Here is a 17,397-nt window from a genome sequence, read left to right on the forward strand (position 1 = left end):
TGCGTCAGTGTGGTGGTTACCAACATGACCAAAAATAAATCTCACTAAACTTTATTCTCTATCAAACAAATTTACTTGGATGCTGGAAGGCTGCCAAGGAAGATATTGTCTTTTAGCCCCTCACTGCTTCTATGTCTATAAATGAAAACAAGCTGTGAAGTATTCCAATCTTTAATATTTAAAACTTTCGCTGTGATAAAGAATACATTCAATAATAGCACAGGCAACTGAGGGACACATAGAAAAAAATGCAGCATGGTAAACAAAAATAGCCTTTGTTTCCAGTTTCTTATAGTTTATTACCATCAGGAAATATAACATGTACTGTTCTACAAATAAGCATGCAATATATTGATTGTTGTAGCGGAAATGATGAAAAGAATGTATCTTTACACTCAGCAGACATGGAAATATGTCTTTGTTGGGTTATTCAGTTGTTAAAATTAACTTTGCTCAATGTTCAATACTTAGATATACTTAAATGGCATGGAATTTGTAATTTCATGGAATTTATAAAATGTGCACTTATACACACACACACACACACATATATATATACACACAGTAAAAATGGTATTTGGTATTTTAAAATTGGTGTCAACACTTATTTGATTTTGTTCAGAACTTATACAAGTAATACCAAGATAAGCATTTTGGATGGGCCAGTTAGGGCAGCAGCAGCTATTATTCACATGTTTTCAGTGTAATATAGTGTATACAGATGAGACAATAATCTACAATGCACAGTTAATACCCACAGTATGAACAGCACAACGATCACATTCTCATAATGCAGAAATACTGTAGGTATTTGGAATATATATGGAACTGCCTAATGGCCCAGTAGTCAGTTCAGTGGTTCCGTGCGGTTCGTGAAGCTTGGACAGTTTCCATAATCTGAGCACAAGATTTGATGTCCAAATCTCAGCAGTCTACTACAGAGACCCAAATGTCAGTAATATTTAGTTTGACAATTTTTCTCTTCACCTTAGGTGAATGCATTCAATTTCCTCTGTTACTGGCAAGGAGGAAGTTCTCACATCCATCTCCTCGACAGTCTTACTAGGGGTATAAGTTGACTTCCAGCGCAACAGTACAATCTTCTTCAGGTACTTAACTGTGTTGTTCTTGACACTAACAAAACAGAAGGTATTTATCATGCTATTGCTCATGGCAATACACTCAATAATGTAAAAAGCCACCAGTGAGTTCTTCTGGCGGGAGATAAGTGTCGGGTGGAAGTCTCTCAGAATGGTGAATCCAAAATACGGTGCCCAGCACAGGATGTATGCGGTCAAGATTCCGATCAGGACCATCACTGTCTTACGGCGACAGCGCAGCCTCTTCCGTATTTGCTCTGTCTGAAAACCTGGGACATTTTTGAACCACAGCTCGCGGGAAATTCGGGCATAACACATTGCCATGGCAATCACAGGGCCAACAAATTCCACAGCAAAGACAAACAGGAAATATGACTGGTAGTACACTTGCTGGTCCACAGGCCATATTTGGGCACAAAAGACTTTGTGAGTGTTTGAGGTGGCGCCTCCATGAGGGTACATGGTCTCAGAGGCAAAATAGGCAGAGGGAATTGATATCAGAATGGGAACAATCCAGACTCCTGTTATCAGACAGTAGGCAGTTTGGTACTTCATACGAGGCCTCAGAGGATGGACTATGGCCATATACCTGGAAGAAAAACAAGACAACTGTTATGCAATATTAAACAGCATATTTAGCAATCTGAGTGTTATGGAAGTGTCATAGTTACAAAGAATTATATCTAAAATTGTATGAAAATATAAAATTATATTGGCAGAAGTCATTTTAGTATGGAAACACAGATAAAAGAAATATGTATATCCATATGTAAAGGAAGACAGAGGCAGTAAAATGTTTATTGCTACAAATAATTACTTTTTAAAAATAATTTATATTATAATTATTCCTCTAGGCACAGCTAAAAGTTTAATATTTACACATTTAAATAAAAAATGCTTATATATTGATGTATGACAGCCCTGGTTTTACATCAAACAGATGATGAAGACCCAAAAATTATGCTACCCCTTGTCCCCGATGTGAACGAGAGCATTATCAGTATGGTGACCACTATTACATCACAGAAATGTTGCATCATACATTAAAGGTGATTTCAGGGAAACTTTGTATTGATTAACGGCGATCCTTCCCTCATAGTGGAAAAGTAGATAAAAACCATGATGGCAATATGGCCCCACGGCTTTAACAGAGCCACCAGCTTCCCTTAGGCCAACCACCAATTAAAGTATGTAATCATATTGCAATAGTTTTAAGGATGGGTAAATTTTGTGTGTGTCTGTTTGTGTTATTTCCAAGGGCCTTTTTAACCTGAAAATGGAAAAAAAAAAAACCTTTTCACTGCAGCTGTTCTGATACGACAAAATAAGAGACATTTAGTATGGTTCTGTTGTGTTCTGACCTACTGAGGGACCACAAATGGAACGGTCCCTATACGGCACTTTCCTGTTTGACCACTTCATACAACATGCCTCATTCACCCATTCAGGACACCTAAATGCTTTCTATCTAACAGCCACACACATTCATACTCTGACGAACACATCGGAAAGCAACTTGGGGTTCAGTATGTTGCTCAGTGATACTTTGGCAAACAGACTTAAGCTGCCAGTTATCAAACCAACAACCTTCTGATTAGTAGGTGCCCTGCTCTATGTCATGAGCTACAGTCACCACAATGCAACCCTGAAATAAAAGCAGCTAAATGAAATTCATTCGTCATTATTTTTTATTTCTTACACCTGTGCTTTCCCACACGTCAAATTCATTATCTGCTATAAAAAAAGGCTTTTAAACAGCTTCTGTTTAATTGAGCACTCACAATGATTGCACCTGTGGCCTAATAGCGTATTCTTAAAAGCCCCTCAAGCATATAAGTCTGAAGGGGACAGAAATGGCTACACTTTGCATCCTCCAGAGAGGTTTTTTTGTCCTTTCCTATTTACTCACCAAATATAATATTGCTGATATGCTCACTTGCCATGTTTCATGTTATTCTTTTTTACATTTGAAGACGGTCTTTACCTAACATTTACCAAATACCTTATATTTAACTTAAAGATGGCCCTTTTGGGACCGTGGAGAGTTACAAATATCTCTGAAGTTAATATACATCATTTTTCAGATGTTATAGGGATGAGAATGATCAATTATTTAGAAACAAGTTTATCATCATACCAGTAAGATGAATATTGAGTTTCTTTAAGCACGGCTCCTGTTTTTTACTTAAAAATTTTCCAGCTGCTATGTAACATATCTCGTGCCTTCATTGCCAAATATTTTATTATGTTCACCAGTTAGTCACTTACGGCATCTGCTGATGATGCAAGGAAGATATATTGCTATCTGAAAATACTATTGATATCTACTTTAAGATAAAGTACTGCTAGTGAGAGACTGATCTACTTGACTACTAGTCAAAAATGTTCATGTTTTGAAATGCATTTTTTAGTAGGATGACCTTTCTGCTGAGCCAATGTTGAATGTTTGATATGTAAGTATTTCCTGCTCATTTCATTTGTATGCTGTAGTATAGCATGCATATGATGTGCCAGAAAACTGAATAGATAATATCAGTAGGACAGATGGAGATGGACATGAAAAAGATTCATCATAGCAGAATATCTACCTGCTGCATGCTAAACAGAATATTAAGTGGATCTGTTTATACTGAGCTTCTTCAGATAATGAGCAGTCAAAAATGAATTAACCAATGTTACTAATGTGCTCTTTAAAGCACTAGTGATAGAGTGAACAAATATTTTTTCCTTATTGACAATGTACTAACACTTGAAAATAAATCTGAGCCATGGTTAACTTTTGCACAAAGGTACAAGACTATACTATATAGAGCAGTGTTTCCCAACCTCTGCACATAGGTGTGCCGTGGAAGATTATCTGGTTACACCTGCTGCATCCGGCCTGAGTAACGGGCAGAACAATTACATTCTCTTCCACTAGAGGGCAGTACAACTACCTGCTCTAATTAAATGGTTTGCAAACTGCCAGTAAAACAGAAGAAGAGGAAGAAGAAATTAAATAATAGCCATGCTTTGAGTGAGACAAGCAGCAATAGCAATGGATAAATATTTGAAAAGAAGAAGTAGTCAATCTGACCTGTGTCCTGGAGAGAATTCCGACCTAGATGACCCTAGCATGAGTAGTGGTCAGAAGAGAGCAAAAAAGGCATACTGGGCACATACTGAGTCAATTCCGCTATGCCTGGTGCGCAGGGAAAAATTATCAATATGCTTTTTGTGACATTTATTTTGGTGGTCTGACAATCTGATAATGTTAACCAAATTGTCAGTTTGGTCAAGAACCAAATAGCATGCAACAACGTGCCTGATACCGTCAAAGCACAACCCACATGACACACATACTCACTGAACGCCTTCTTCAGATCTAAAAAACACATATAGACTGGCTAAGCAAACTTCTGTGTTCCTTCAAAAATGGGTGGTCTACTGTTTAATGGCTAGGGAGGGAACAACATTGTTCCTCTTAAATCCAGCAGTTGGACTTTGCTCTCCTGTAGGAGGTCAAAGTGTTTCTCAGGAAGTCTGAAGCACGTGATTCCCCTGAAGTGGAAACCCACCATCTACCTGATGTTGCAGAGGCAACCAGGGTACCCCCGCAATGTCCAGATCCTAAAGGAAACTGGGTTTTGACTTGTCTGATGGTTTGACAGAATCATTTTGAAGCCAACCAAAGGCCTGACCAAACCATGACCTCTCCAAACACCTCCCACAGTTCTTCAGCAAATGCCAGATGTGTGTTCCTTTTGCCTTAAGGGCTAAACAAGCGAACCAAACTTAATAGGATCATTACTTCAACTTGACAGTTCCTTCCATAATGTCACAGTTCTGGGTCAGTTTCGACCCAGTATTTTGAGTTTTGATTGTTAGTTTATTTTTGGATGATTGTTGTGGTTTTGGGCGCTATGAGTATTATCATTATAATGATGATTATTATTAGAATTCTATGTTTCTGTTTATTCATGTTAAGGATTTGTTCTCGGTTGTATCTCACGTTTAGTTTAGTTCAGGTTCCATGTGTCATTCTCTGTCTGTCTGTCTCTCAGTGTCAGGTCTGCGTCTTGGTGTAGTGTTCTCGTTTCCTGTTTTATTGTGAAGGTCTGCGTCTCATGTGAGTGTGTCCAGTTTTACCTCTGTCTTGTCTTGTTGATTATTCCCAGCTGTGTCCACCACCTGTGTGTAATTCCCCTGTGTTTTTCTGTGTGTATTTAAGTCGTGTCCTCTGTCATTGTAGGTGCTGGTCCGTCTGTGTATTCACCATGTTTCATCCATGTGTTCCCTGCTGTCTACCATTGTCTGCCTCTGCTCGCCCTCCTTCTTGTTCGTGTTCTGGTTTCTGCGCTGTAGTTCAGTTGTTTTCCAGTATAGTTTAGTTTGTCTTCATTTGCCATTTTTCCTTTGCCATTTATTCAATAAACCACCTTCACACCTTCACGACTGCCTGCGCTTGGATCCTCCTTCATTTCTTCCACACGGCTCTTCTCACTCGCCGTGACACATAATTTGGTTTGAGAATTGCCACTAGGAAGCAACAGCCACAATTCCTTGCAGTGGAGGAGCAGAACATGATTCATTGAGACAGTGTCCCTAGCCTACATCAGAATGCTGCCCAAGTTCTGCCAGAGGTGAAGATTTCCCACCTCTGCAACAGATGAGATAAAGATCTCCCACCTATGAGCTCCAAGATGGCCAAGGTCTCTGAACTGCCATTTGATTTGTGAGCACAAACAAAAGCTGGGATCTGTTCCCCTGTCCAAAGGCAGAAGAAAGCAACTCTGAGGAATACTGCACTGAGCAGGGTGGGATATAAGTATACTGGCTTGGCTCATTGCCCTCCCCACTCTGGACAGCTCCAGAGTTCAGCTTCTCTGCAGGAGACTAGCTCCAGAACCCAAGCTGCTCATTGAGGCAAGCATGGCAATATATCGGTGGTAACACCTCAATCACTAGCTCAGGTTACTTCCCCACCACAGCAATAACATTCCATATCCCAAGAACCTGTTTCAACAACTGGGGATGAGACCAAGCCTCTGCCTTTGACTACCTGATTCACATGGCCAGATTTGGTAGTCTTAGAATCTCATATCTGCCTTTTGCAAATTATGTCTTTCTGTTGGCTTCATCAAATGATGGCCTGCAGCTTACATTGAGGTGGTTGAGAAGTGAAACTAAACTAGCTAATACCTCCAAATCTGAGGACATGGTTTTCTGGCAGAAAAAGGCTGCATGCCCACTCCATGTTGGGAATGAGTTGCTGCCCAAAGTGAAGTTCAAGTATCGTGAGGCCTTGTTCAAGAATGAAGAAAGGAGAGAGCAGGGGAATGAGACATGTATTGGTGCAGCATCTGAAGTAATGTAGATGCTGTACCTGTCTGTGATAATGAAGAGAACATGAAAGCAAAGCTGTATATTAACTGTCCATCCACATTTCCACCATCACCCATAGTCACTTGCTGTGGTTAGTGAATGGAAGAAAAAGATCACAGTTGCAAAACTAAAAAAATGCTTCCTGTGAAGGGTGGCTGACTCTACCTTAGATATAGGGTGAGAAGCTTGGTCATTTGCAAGGAGCTCAAAGTAAACCTGCTACTCTTCCAAATAGGGACCAACTGGTGTGATTCAGGCAACTTACTGATCCTTGTTTTTGTATTTATGCTTTTTCCCTGTTGGATTATGCTTGCAGACTTCTTTAAACAGCCCAATAAAGACTCTCATTTTTTGTTATTAAGCATATCTGTATTTTTCTTTTGGGTTGATACCTCTGCATTCAAACACTCATCATAACCTCTTGGCTCTATCACTCAGAGAAACATACTATGTTGTTTTCAAGTGAAGTAAAGACCTCAAGTTCAAAAGACAAAGACAAAGAATTGCACAGAGTTTTCATATATCCCATTACAGCTGAATAAAGCAGTGTACAGTTTTCAAAGTTTTTCAAGTTATATAATCTCTATACACTTTATACACAAAAATGAAATATTTTTTTCAAATAAAAAGAACTGAATCTAATTGCACACCCATGCAGACTCACTCACAGACATACAGACAAATGAAAAGATTGAGAAACTCACCTGTCAACTGCAATGGCAAGCAATGCGTTTGTCGACACGTAGAGTGACACAGTACGGAGATAGTTCACAGAGGCACAGAGCACCAATCCATGATCCCAGGAAAGCTGCTTAACCACGTAGTAGTCCACCAAGAATGGGCAACAAACGACTGCCACAATGAAGTCGGAGATGGCCAAATTAGCAATGAGCAGGTTGGTTAGATTTCTGAGTTTTTTGTATCTTGTCAGTGTGGCAATGAATATGAAGTTTCCCAATCCACAAACAAGCATGATGCAGACAAGGACCACACCGATAACAATGGTGGCAACAAAGAAGGCTTGACCCTGTGTGGTATCGGGGATCTCATCTGGAGGGATGCCATAGTCCATGTCATAGTTGTCCATGTAATGATCCAGCTTGCCTTCTCTGACATTTTCCTGCATCTCTCTAGAAGGTCCTACCACGAGGCTGATATTTGACTCCCCCATATCTTAGCAGAAAATCCTTCTTTCTTTGGGTTTGTTTGGTTTTTAAATTGAGAACAACTTGATCCAATAAATTAGGTATTAAATGTTCATACTTTGTGGTACATAATGCATTCCAGAGCTAAGATGTTTGCGTGAAGATAAAGTATTTCAGCATGCTGCGTCTTCTTTGGAAACAAAAGGACATCTTCACCTGGAAAAGACATTTCCCAACTCAGCATTACTCATGCAGGGTCACATTCATGGCAACAAGATATGATCACAACAAATTACATGATCGCAATGTTTCAGCTTAATCGTGTTGGCAAGTGTGACATGTCTTTGATTTTTTCCTGATGAATATGTGTGTGGGTAAAGACATCTAGTCGGTGATTTTATGTAATTTATTAGGACCTTGTCACTTTACTGCAAACCAACATAACAGACAAGGCTGATCCTGATGACAGTGCCCTTTATTTCTTGCAAAATTTATCACTTTAATGCCCCTGCACATGAGGTAAGAAACACTAAATATGGCAACCCATCGCAGGAAAAAGGGCACATTTTAACAGGATAAAAACGGATTTGTAGTGATAAGCTAGTGCAATGCAATTAACCCGACTGACCCAAAACAGCGCACAATATAATGTGAGAGAAAGCAGGGAGAATGATACAAAAAAGTAGAATGAAAATTTTTTTCTAATAAGAACCATGCAAATCAATTCATAGGAGCGTTACTTATTGCTGTCATTGGAAAAAAAAGAGACCCCCCGAAAAAAGCAGAAATATATAGATGAAATTCAGCGTGAAATTGAAATAATATTTCAGGCACTTACCAGCAAACATTGATAAATGTTCCGTGTTTTTAAAGTTTAGGATAAAAGAATAAATAAACAAAGTTTAATTACCCGCTCTTAGTGAGGTGTGAGCGCAAGCTGAAAGTGGTTGTTAACGGACAATCCAGCCGGTGGAGACGCAAGGTCTCAGCTTTGCTGCTCACTGATTAAACTGTGCGTGCTGATGTGACGACTGCTTCTCTGTCCTTCGGCACTTCTTCACAAGGAAAAGTTGCGTCTGGTTCTCCTCAGCTCCAAGTGATAAATCTGACGAGGAGGCGCAGTGAGGAAACCACACTCGTCTTTCGGGTGGAGTGAAAAAAGGGGGTGGGTGTCAGTGTATGTATGTGTGAATTATACCTGAAAGTTTACCAGTTTAATAGACGTCCATAAATGCGCAGCTTGGCATAGATAGGATGTTTAGCTAAGCTAACATTTAATATAAGACTAAATGGTTAAAAAAGAAAATAGATACGGTGAGGCTTTAGGCATCACACCATACAGAACAGAGAGTCCCTTCACCTTTTGTGTGTTGTGTTGTTCATCGCGCCACACTGTGGTTTATACAGATGATTAACTCCCGACTGAATCTCACTCAATCTCACTCAAAATGCGTGATTTTCCTCCCGTGGGAGGAAGGGTTAGCTCATGCATATTTAGTAAGTTGGAAAAATAATTGTAGTGAACTTGTCTGCAAACAGTTGCTACATACACATCCAGTATGACTTTCCTTTTCTGGTGCTGCTGCTCTAGGGTGGATACCAGTTAATTAGTTAATTTGGTGCAAGATTGGTTTTATGCAACAGTTTATTCTTCTTCCTTTTCTTTTTCTTTTCTGGCTGGCAGGGTTTTAGGCACGCAAGTCAGTGACACCACACAGAACAGAGCCATTATATTAGATAAAGAGAGTAGCTATGTGGTTTTCTGCTCAGAGTTTGGCTTTGACCCTATGCTGACCTTTTGAAAGCAAAGCCCACCACCTTTGACACTTCTAACCCACAGCAAATTTATATATTTATTTATTTGGTTATGAACATGTTCTTTCCCAAGTCTCGGGTGTGGTGACATCATGTCTACTTATCTTCAAATCACATCACCAATTTATGACATTGTTGCAAGCTGCATTTTAATTTGCATGTATTGTAATATAGAGGAAGAACAGAGAAAAGAAGGGATTCCAGAAAATAAAATAATAATGCTTTGCTTTGCAGAAAGGATTTAAATTCAGCTAACCTAAAGTTTAGCTAAAGACTAGCCTACAGCCTTTTGTTTTGTCAGTTTTTCAACAACATATTGCAAATTTATGCTGTGCACCACTCGCTGGGTCTTACTTGCAACAGTGTAAATTTAAAGCTTGATTTAAAATAGCTGCTTCACTTCTAACCTTATAGTAGTATATCACAATATATTGGTTAATACTAAGTTGCTCCATAAAATGTAATAAGCTGCCATTGTCTGTCTTTCTCAGAATGCTTATGCAATACCTAGTATTCTTCCAGTGTAGAGCTATGCTGTGTTCTCATTTCCATAGTTCTTTCATCCACACAGCTGGTCCAGTATAAATTTTTCTTTTCTGCATTTCAGTAAAAGTAAATTGTTCAAGATTAAATAGCTCATAGTCTATAATGATTAGTTCAGATTTACTTGTGATGGCAGCACAATGCACAAATCATACACAAGCACAAATAAACTCTATGATGCTTCCCATTATGGTGAAGGCTCTGTAGGTATTCAGTGCAGGACCAAAAAACTTCCATACAGAATGGAAGAAAAATTAATGTTGCTTATCTCTTAACTCCAAGAATTAGACAACTCTAGTGTTCTGGCAGTTAGCATTGCTCATTAAATGTTCACAAATCCCACCATTATTCTGATGCATGGTATTGTCTTTGTGATATAGCAGAACCTAGAAAAATTCACTGAAAGCACTTTTGAAATATTCTGATTGGTCTATTCATTAACAAGTATGCAAATGAGTCAGGGTATCTGTAATAGCAGCACGTTTTGGTTTTGTGTTATTGCTTTGCTGCTTGTGTTAAAGACCGTGTTTCACTTGTAGTGTTGTCAAATTTTTTGAGGGGTCGAGAGAAGCTATAAATATGATTCGAACCTTATATAAACAGTCTGATTAGACTGTATGATGTTTCTGATTAATTCTATGTATGATCTGCTTTGTAGAATGTCAATACCTGAAAACGTTCACTGAACACACTATTCCGCTATTTGACTGATGCAACTCTGCCTTCTTCTGTGCAGTTGTACACACACACACACGCACGCACACACACCTACAAACACAATTCATGTTTTGCATTCAATCACATGTTTACTATTGACAATAACAACTTGGTACAGTTTGGGAAACCAGACACAAACACACAAACAGACAAACAATACTTTGAGCACTGTTTGTCTGTGATCAGCCATCCTGAACTCAGATGAATACATGCAGACAGCAGCACTGTTGACTTTTAAGGCTCAAGGCTGCTGTTGCTTACAATACCTCTGACAATCATATTTCCGTAGCCTCAAAATGCCTTTTGGTATCCTCTCCCACTGAGCGTAGCCAGTTGGCAACTACAAGTGCATTTTAAACCTAAGAATGGATAACAAAGACACAAGTGAAACAGCAGACACCTACTCCTGTTATAGACTTTTCTTTTTTTGAACAACACTACATCTACACTCCTGTTCACCTGAGATGAAAGAACTGTCTTTGCATGTTCCTATTAGTTTTTATTACCCTCTAAATATTAGCCACTTGCTCTGCCTTGCTGTGTAACCCAGGAGGCTTGACCAGCAGGATAAACACCAAGCTTTCATTTCCAGCTAAGGGCAGCTCTATAATCTCACCCAGGCCCCAGATTTATTGCTTCTCGTAACCAGAGAAAATAGATAGAAAAGAGAACAAGGAGAACCTGCTTTTCTCTCCTCAGCCATGAATAATATGCACAAGACCTTTAATCTGTGGTTTCTGCATGTAGGTGGACGGATTGGAAATAATCTTTATTGGTTACAGTGTTTTCAGGGAATAAACAGCAAATGAATCAGAATCCATATAAATATATTTCAGGGGTTTTGAATTGGAACAGAAGCTGTTTGTTAAAAATGTTGGTTCTGTCAAGGACAACGGAACACATTTACAAGTCCCTTCGTTGGCCTGGCATAGGTAGTTTTCTGTTTCCTTCTCAGTCATTCATTATCTCTATGTGTGAAGTTGTGTGTAAACAAGTTATTAGATGTCCAGTTGTCTTTCTTTGCTTATGCAGGAAACAGATTGTATTGATCTGCTAGTAGGAGTCCCTCTTACAATGCTGATTGTAGGAAAGAAACAAACTTTCTAAATGAGGTCTAAATGAGCTTTGTTTAACAGGCAACATGTTAGGGTGCCCTTTAACCCTTTAAGACCTACCATAGAACCAAGTCCGCCAGAGCTTATATTATATTTTTACATGGTGTAGTGCCATTTTTGGGAGCATTTCAAGTTGCTATACATCAATTTATTTTGAGTGTCTTCATAGTTTTATTTTTGAAATACACCAATTTTTATATACTGCAGGAAAAACGAAAATAAATATTATAGTGCAAATTTACAAAAAAGCAGCATATGCATCAAAATAAACTATTTCCAGCAGTGCAATTTGAGTTTTAAGCATCCCAGAAAAGACACAGAAAGTCATAAAGTCAAACATAACTTTTAAAAACACCAGTATAGGCCCTGAGGCCCTGATGGTAAAAAAAAACTACATTTCCGCGAAAATGACGTCACTTCCGGTTTCAGGCAGGTAATGGCGGACATGCAAAAGGCCACGCTGACGTCTATTCCAATGTAGGAAGTGTTATGAACAGCTGATCGGATCGGCAAAGCGTGTTTCTGGAATATTATGTTTTTGTTGCTGCAAGTGCTTTTTATGCAGTTTTTGCAAAGCTATATGTGGAAGGAATGTGACCTAGGACAAGCTGATGGCATAAGATGTAAGTACAACTCCTCCGGTTTCATATGCAAAAAAAATTACTGCGCTAGCTTACGTGGTTGCAGAGCTACCGGGATTTAAAAATAGTTACGCAAAACAGAGCATGCCCGCTCCGACCGGCTCTAAAGGGTTAATGTCAGTGAACATTTGTTGTAGTGCTACAGTTCAGTATGTGGAAAAGACAATTTCACAATCTAATCTCAGTGACTTTTGTTTGAAAGAGAAAAAAAAAAATATATATATATATATATATTTATATGTTGACATATGCAATGGTCTTTTCTACATTATGTATGAAGACCCTGATGAAGACCCTGGAGCAGCTGGTCCTGGCTCAGCTTCGGCACCTGGTGAGCTCATCATTGGACCCACTTCAGTTTGCCTACCAGCCTGGCATTGGTGCGGATGATGCCGTCATTCACCTCGTGCGTCATTCCCTCGCTCACCTGGAGACCACTGGGAGCACTATGAGAATCGTGTTCTTTGATTTCACCAGTGCCTTCAACACTATTCTTCCCACAGTCCTGAAGGACAAGATGGAGAACTCTGGAGTGGACCATCACCTCACTACCTGGATTTTGGACTACCTCACCGACCGACCACAGTATGTGAGAACTCAGGGCTGTGTGTCGGACAGGGTCGTCTGCAGTACGGGGGCCCCACGGGGAACGGTTCTGGCTCCATTCCTTTTCACCATCTACACTGCAGACTTCTCCCACAACTCCACCCAGTGCTTCCTGCAGAAGTTCTCTGATGACTCTGCAATAGTCGGCCTATTCACTGATGGGGACGACAAGGAGTACAGAGAACTGACACAAGACTTTGTGGACTGGTGCCAGCTGAACTACCTCCAGATTAACACCAGTAAAACCAAGGAGCTGGTGGTAGACTTTTGCAGGCACAAACATCCTCCACTGCAACCACTGAACATCCAAGGTATGGACACTGAGGCTGTGGACAGCTACAGGTACCTTGGTGTTCATCTGAACAACAAACTGGACTGGTCTCATAATTCAGACGCCCTCTACAGGAAAGGGCAGAGCAGGCTGTACCTGCTGCGGAGACTCAGATCTTTTGGAGTGGAGTGCCCACTCCTGAAGACCTTCTATGACTCTGTTGTGGCCTCAGCCATCTTTTATGGTGTGGTCTGCTGGGGTGGCAGCATCTCTGCTGGGAACAGGAAGAGACTGAACAGGCTGATCCGCAGGGCCAGCTCTGTTCTAGGATGCCCTCTGGACCCAGTGGAGGTGATGAGTGACAGGAGAATGGTGGCTAAGTTGTCATCCCTGTTGGACAACATCTCCCACCCCATGCAGCAGACTCTGACAGCACTGAGCAGCTTCTTTAGTGGCAGGCTGCGGCACCCACGGTGTGGGACGGAGAGATTTCGCAGGTCTTTCCTCCCTACTGCTGTCAGACTCTACAACAAAAACTTCAACTGATCAAACACACACAAACCCACACATGTGCAATAAAACTAAGTGCAATATTCTTTTCTGACAAAGTTGTATTTTTACTCAGTTGTATATAGAATTTGTATTCTATTTTTATCCTATTGTATATTTTATTCTATTTTATTCTACTGTATATAGTATTTTATTTTATTCTATTCTGTACAGTTGTGTACTGTATTTATTCTTATTATATTCTAATTTTTGCTATATAACTTTTGCACTGTCCACTTCCTGCTGTGACAAAACAAATTTCCCACGTGTGGGACTAATAAAGGTTATCTTATCTATGTTATCTATCTTATCTTATCTTATCTTATGTAGTGATGTAATGTAAAAAAAATAAATAAAAAGGAAATTGCTTTAAAAAAAAAACATTTCTTTGAAACGCTGCCTACAGATAAAGATGGAATACTAAAACAGATCATACATAAAACCGACATACTGTAGTCATGTTTATCATGTCAAATTGTAATCAGTGAAATAAAACCCCTGGAGTCAAAGGGAGTGGAAAATATTGAAATAAGTCACCCTATTGTCAATCATTTGATGCAAACAATAAATCTCTAAGAACACTGCAAGTATTTCTTGCAGCACAAATTGCACAAATTTAACTTCCAAGAGAAATGTGCCCGGCAAAGCTTCTGCTTTCCGAAAGAAAGCCAGAGGAAAACTAATGTGTTCGAGTGAACATAAAAGCAAACACTATGCCTTCAAGAAACATTTATTCTGGACATCTGAATCCTTTTATTGCTTGCTTATAATAGCAGTAGACATGGTTGACTAAAGACTGCTTCCCAGGAGAACTCACAGCAAGTGTGAAATATGGTGGCTGAAGTTTTCAGACTTTAGTCTTTGGTTGAGGTTACTCTCAGCCTAAACCTCTCAGCTACATGGAAGCTTCCAGAGTGCTTGGCATATGCTTGTTGTAAGCATATGTTTGTTAAGGTTATTACAAGAGACTGGACAATTTTCTGCATTGTGTTTGAGAATAAAATAACGCTGTCTTTATAGCTAGAGTTGTACCTTTCAGCAGGATGGTGATCCTAAGCACATGGCTGAAATTTACATACTGATGCCAGCATGCTAGAATGGTGTACTATGAAGTAAAGGTGAAATGAAACAACAACAAAGGTGAAGCCAAAAAATAACCACTGGTGATAATAGGTATCACAACAGTGATTATCAACTGTCTTTCTGCCTAGACTTTCTGCTTGAGGCAAAAATGATGAATTTTCTGCTTCATTTGACTTGTTTTTTGGTCAAAATGGATCAATTGAGTGCCACCTGCTACTGCCAGAGACAATATGAGACACAGGTGTTAGAGACACATAAAGAATATAAAAAAATATAACAAAAGGCAACCATTGTTGCTGCAAATATGGAATGGGAGAACTGCATCACAAAATCATCAGTCTTGTGAATTCATACGTTAATATATTGATTTATCCGCTCAGTAAGCTCTTAGCTCTGCCATTCATTTCTAAAAAGAGCAGATATGACACAAAAACGAATTCAATTAAATTATTAATTTTCCAGATTATTTGGGGACAAAACTGAATTACCTCGTAATCTACATCTCCAGAACAAATATTTTGCACAGTCTTTACGAGGTTTTGATAATGCTTTAAAAACTCAAATATGCTTGAGCAGCCTTTACCCCTGGGACTATTACTGGATGTCGTGTATGGGAAATTAAACGTTTCCTCAACATTTTGGTGAAAAAGAATTTATAATAATAATTTATGTAATTAATATTAATTATTATAAGAGATTGAGTGATTGATTGGTTGATCATTTATTTGGATCATATGTATACAAGTATACAATATATATATATATATATATATATATATATATATATATATATATATATATATATATATATATATACATATATATATATATATATATATATATATATATATATACTGGGGCACACTACTGGGGGCCCACTACTGACCCTTAGGGGACTCCAATTTCCATGTACCCAAATCTAAATTCTCTGTGTGACATATATTGTCACACATACTGTGTGACAATATGTGTGAATAGAAGAGTGAAGATACAGGAAAGAGTAATAAAGAGACTTTAATTTGTATTACTAAAACCTTGGAAGAATTTTCCTGGAGAGACTCTATATATCAGGTATCATAGTTTTCAGCGTTCTCTGTTAAGCCAGGCTTTCTGTGTGTATCTCTGTGTGTGTATTCAGATGAAGGGGGGGATTCATGCCTCATATGACTCATCTTGTGCACAATGTGATGCTTTTGAGCGCCGCCTACTCCACTAGAGACATTATCACATCACAATGGTAAAATGGCGATAAAAGTCTATAAAGACCATTTGCAACACTGTTGCAAATAAGACAGGAAATAATACTGTCGAAAAATTATTAATTTGGGGATTTAGCGCACAGAGAGGCAAAATAAACATTTTAATTTGAGTTATTTTATTGCTGAGTGTATTCTCAGTGCTGCTGTTTATTTCTGCCACAATGGATGCACATTAGAGCTCTGAAAGTTTAAACTGCACGCATTTAAACATTAAATGTTACCGTCTCATAGCCTAACAGAGACATGGAAATCACTTTAGTTTGTCAGCAGATCATAGTGAAATTATACTGAACGAATAAGAATTCTTGGGGTGTGTTTGCAATTGCGGCACTTTAATTAAAACAAACTTAGCAGCAGATTAGAATCAAATATAAAAACAACCAACATTTTCCACATTACCAAATTAACACATGCATGTTTCAGTGACAATGAAATGCACAGTTTGCACTGCTGTAATTTTACAATTGTGGTTCACTGGCGAAGTACAACTTACAACTTACAAGTTGGACATAAAAAGCTCTGCTAAATATCACAATAAGTGCATGAGAAAGAATCTAATTTTAAAGCGGACAGGGGCTTTCATTTCATTAATAGCAAATTGTCATGTTTCTGCTTCAGAGCCATCTTTTCAGCAAAACACAGAGATTCTACTTTGCTTTTCACTTGACTGAGCTCTGCAATTTGATTTGAAGTTAAAACAAATAACACAATGTGCAAGTACAACATTAAAAGAAAAGTTGTATGTGGTTAGGTCAGGACTTATTTCAGTTATGTCATGGTTCTTGTATTTATTGCTTCTATTGGAAATTAATAAAAACCCATTATTAACAACCTTTTGCGAGGAACCTAGGAGTGATTTTTGACTCTAATCTAACATTTGACAAACAGATTAATGCTGTAATCAAGACCAGTTTCCTTAACCTTTGGCTACTTGCTAAAGTGAAGCCATTTCTCTATTTTAGAGACTTTGAAAGAGCTATCCATGGCTTCATTTCATCTCGCCTCGACTACTGTAATAGTCTTCACTCTGAAGTTAGTCTGTCATCAATTAGCCATCTGCATCATGATTACTAACTGGCACATGCAAGCGAGGCCACATATCCCCCATACTGGCATCATTACACTGGCTGCCAGTTAGTTTTAGAATTAATTTTAAGATTTTATTATTTATTTTTAAGGCGTTGCACGG

General features: G+C 38.8%; 1 protein-coding gene across 1 annotated transcript; it reads right to left on the reverse strand.

Annotated features, from left to right (window-relative positions):
* Window positions 1-285: 285 nt before the first annotated feature.
* On the reverse strand, window positions 286-8,682 carry prokr1b (prokineticin receptor 1b). Its single transcript, XM_004551770.2, has 3 exons — window positions 8,520-8,682; window positions 7,169-7,825; window positions 286-1,689 (listed from the first exon to the last, which is right to left on the reverse strand). The coding sequence occupies exons 2-3, from the start codon at window positions 7,633-7,635 to the stop codon at window positions 984-986; spliced, it is 1,173 nt and encodes a 390-aa protein (XP_004551827.1). The 5' UTR covers window positions 7,636-7,825; window positions 8,520-8,682; the 3' UTR covers window positions 286-983.
* Window positions 8,683-17,397: the final 8,715 nt, after the last annotated feature.

This window comes from Maylandia zebra, linkage group LG13 (genome assembly GCF_041146795.1).
Source record: "Maylandia zebra isolate NMK-2024a linkage group LG13, Mzebra_GT3a, whole genome shotgun sequence".
Taxonomy (NCBI): domain Eukaryota; kingdom Metazoa; phylum Chordata; class Actinopteri; order Cichliformes; family Cichlidae; genus Maylandia; species Maylandia zebra.

What these genes read in the sequence shown, in the direction of transcription:
- prokr1b (XM_004551770.2), bottom strand. Translation starts at nt 7,635, where the DNA reads ATGGGGGAGTCAAATATCAGCCTCGTGGTAGGACCTTCTAGAGAGATG. An exon ending in CTTGCCATTGCAGTTGACAG is followed by an intron (nt 1,690 to 7,168) that starts GTGAGTTTCTCA and finishes TTTTTCTTCCAG; the next exon opens with GTATATGGCCATAGTCCATC.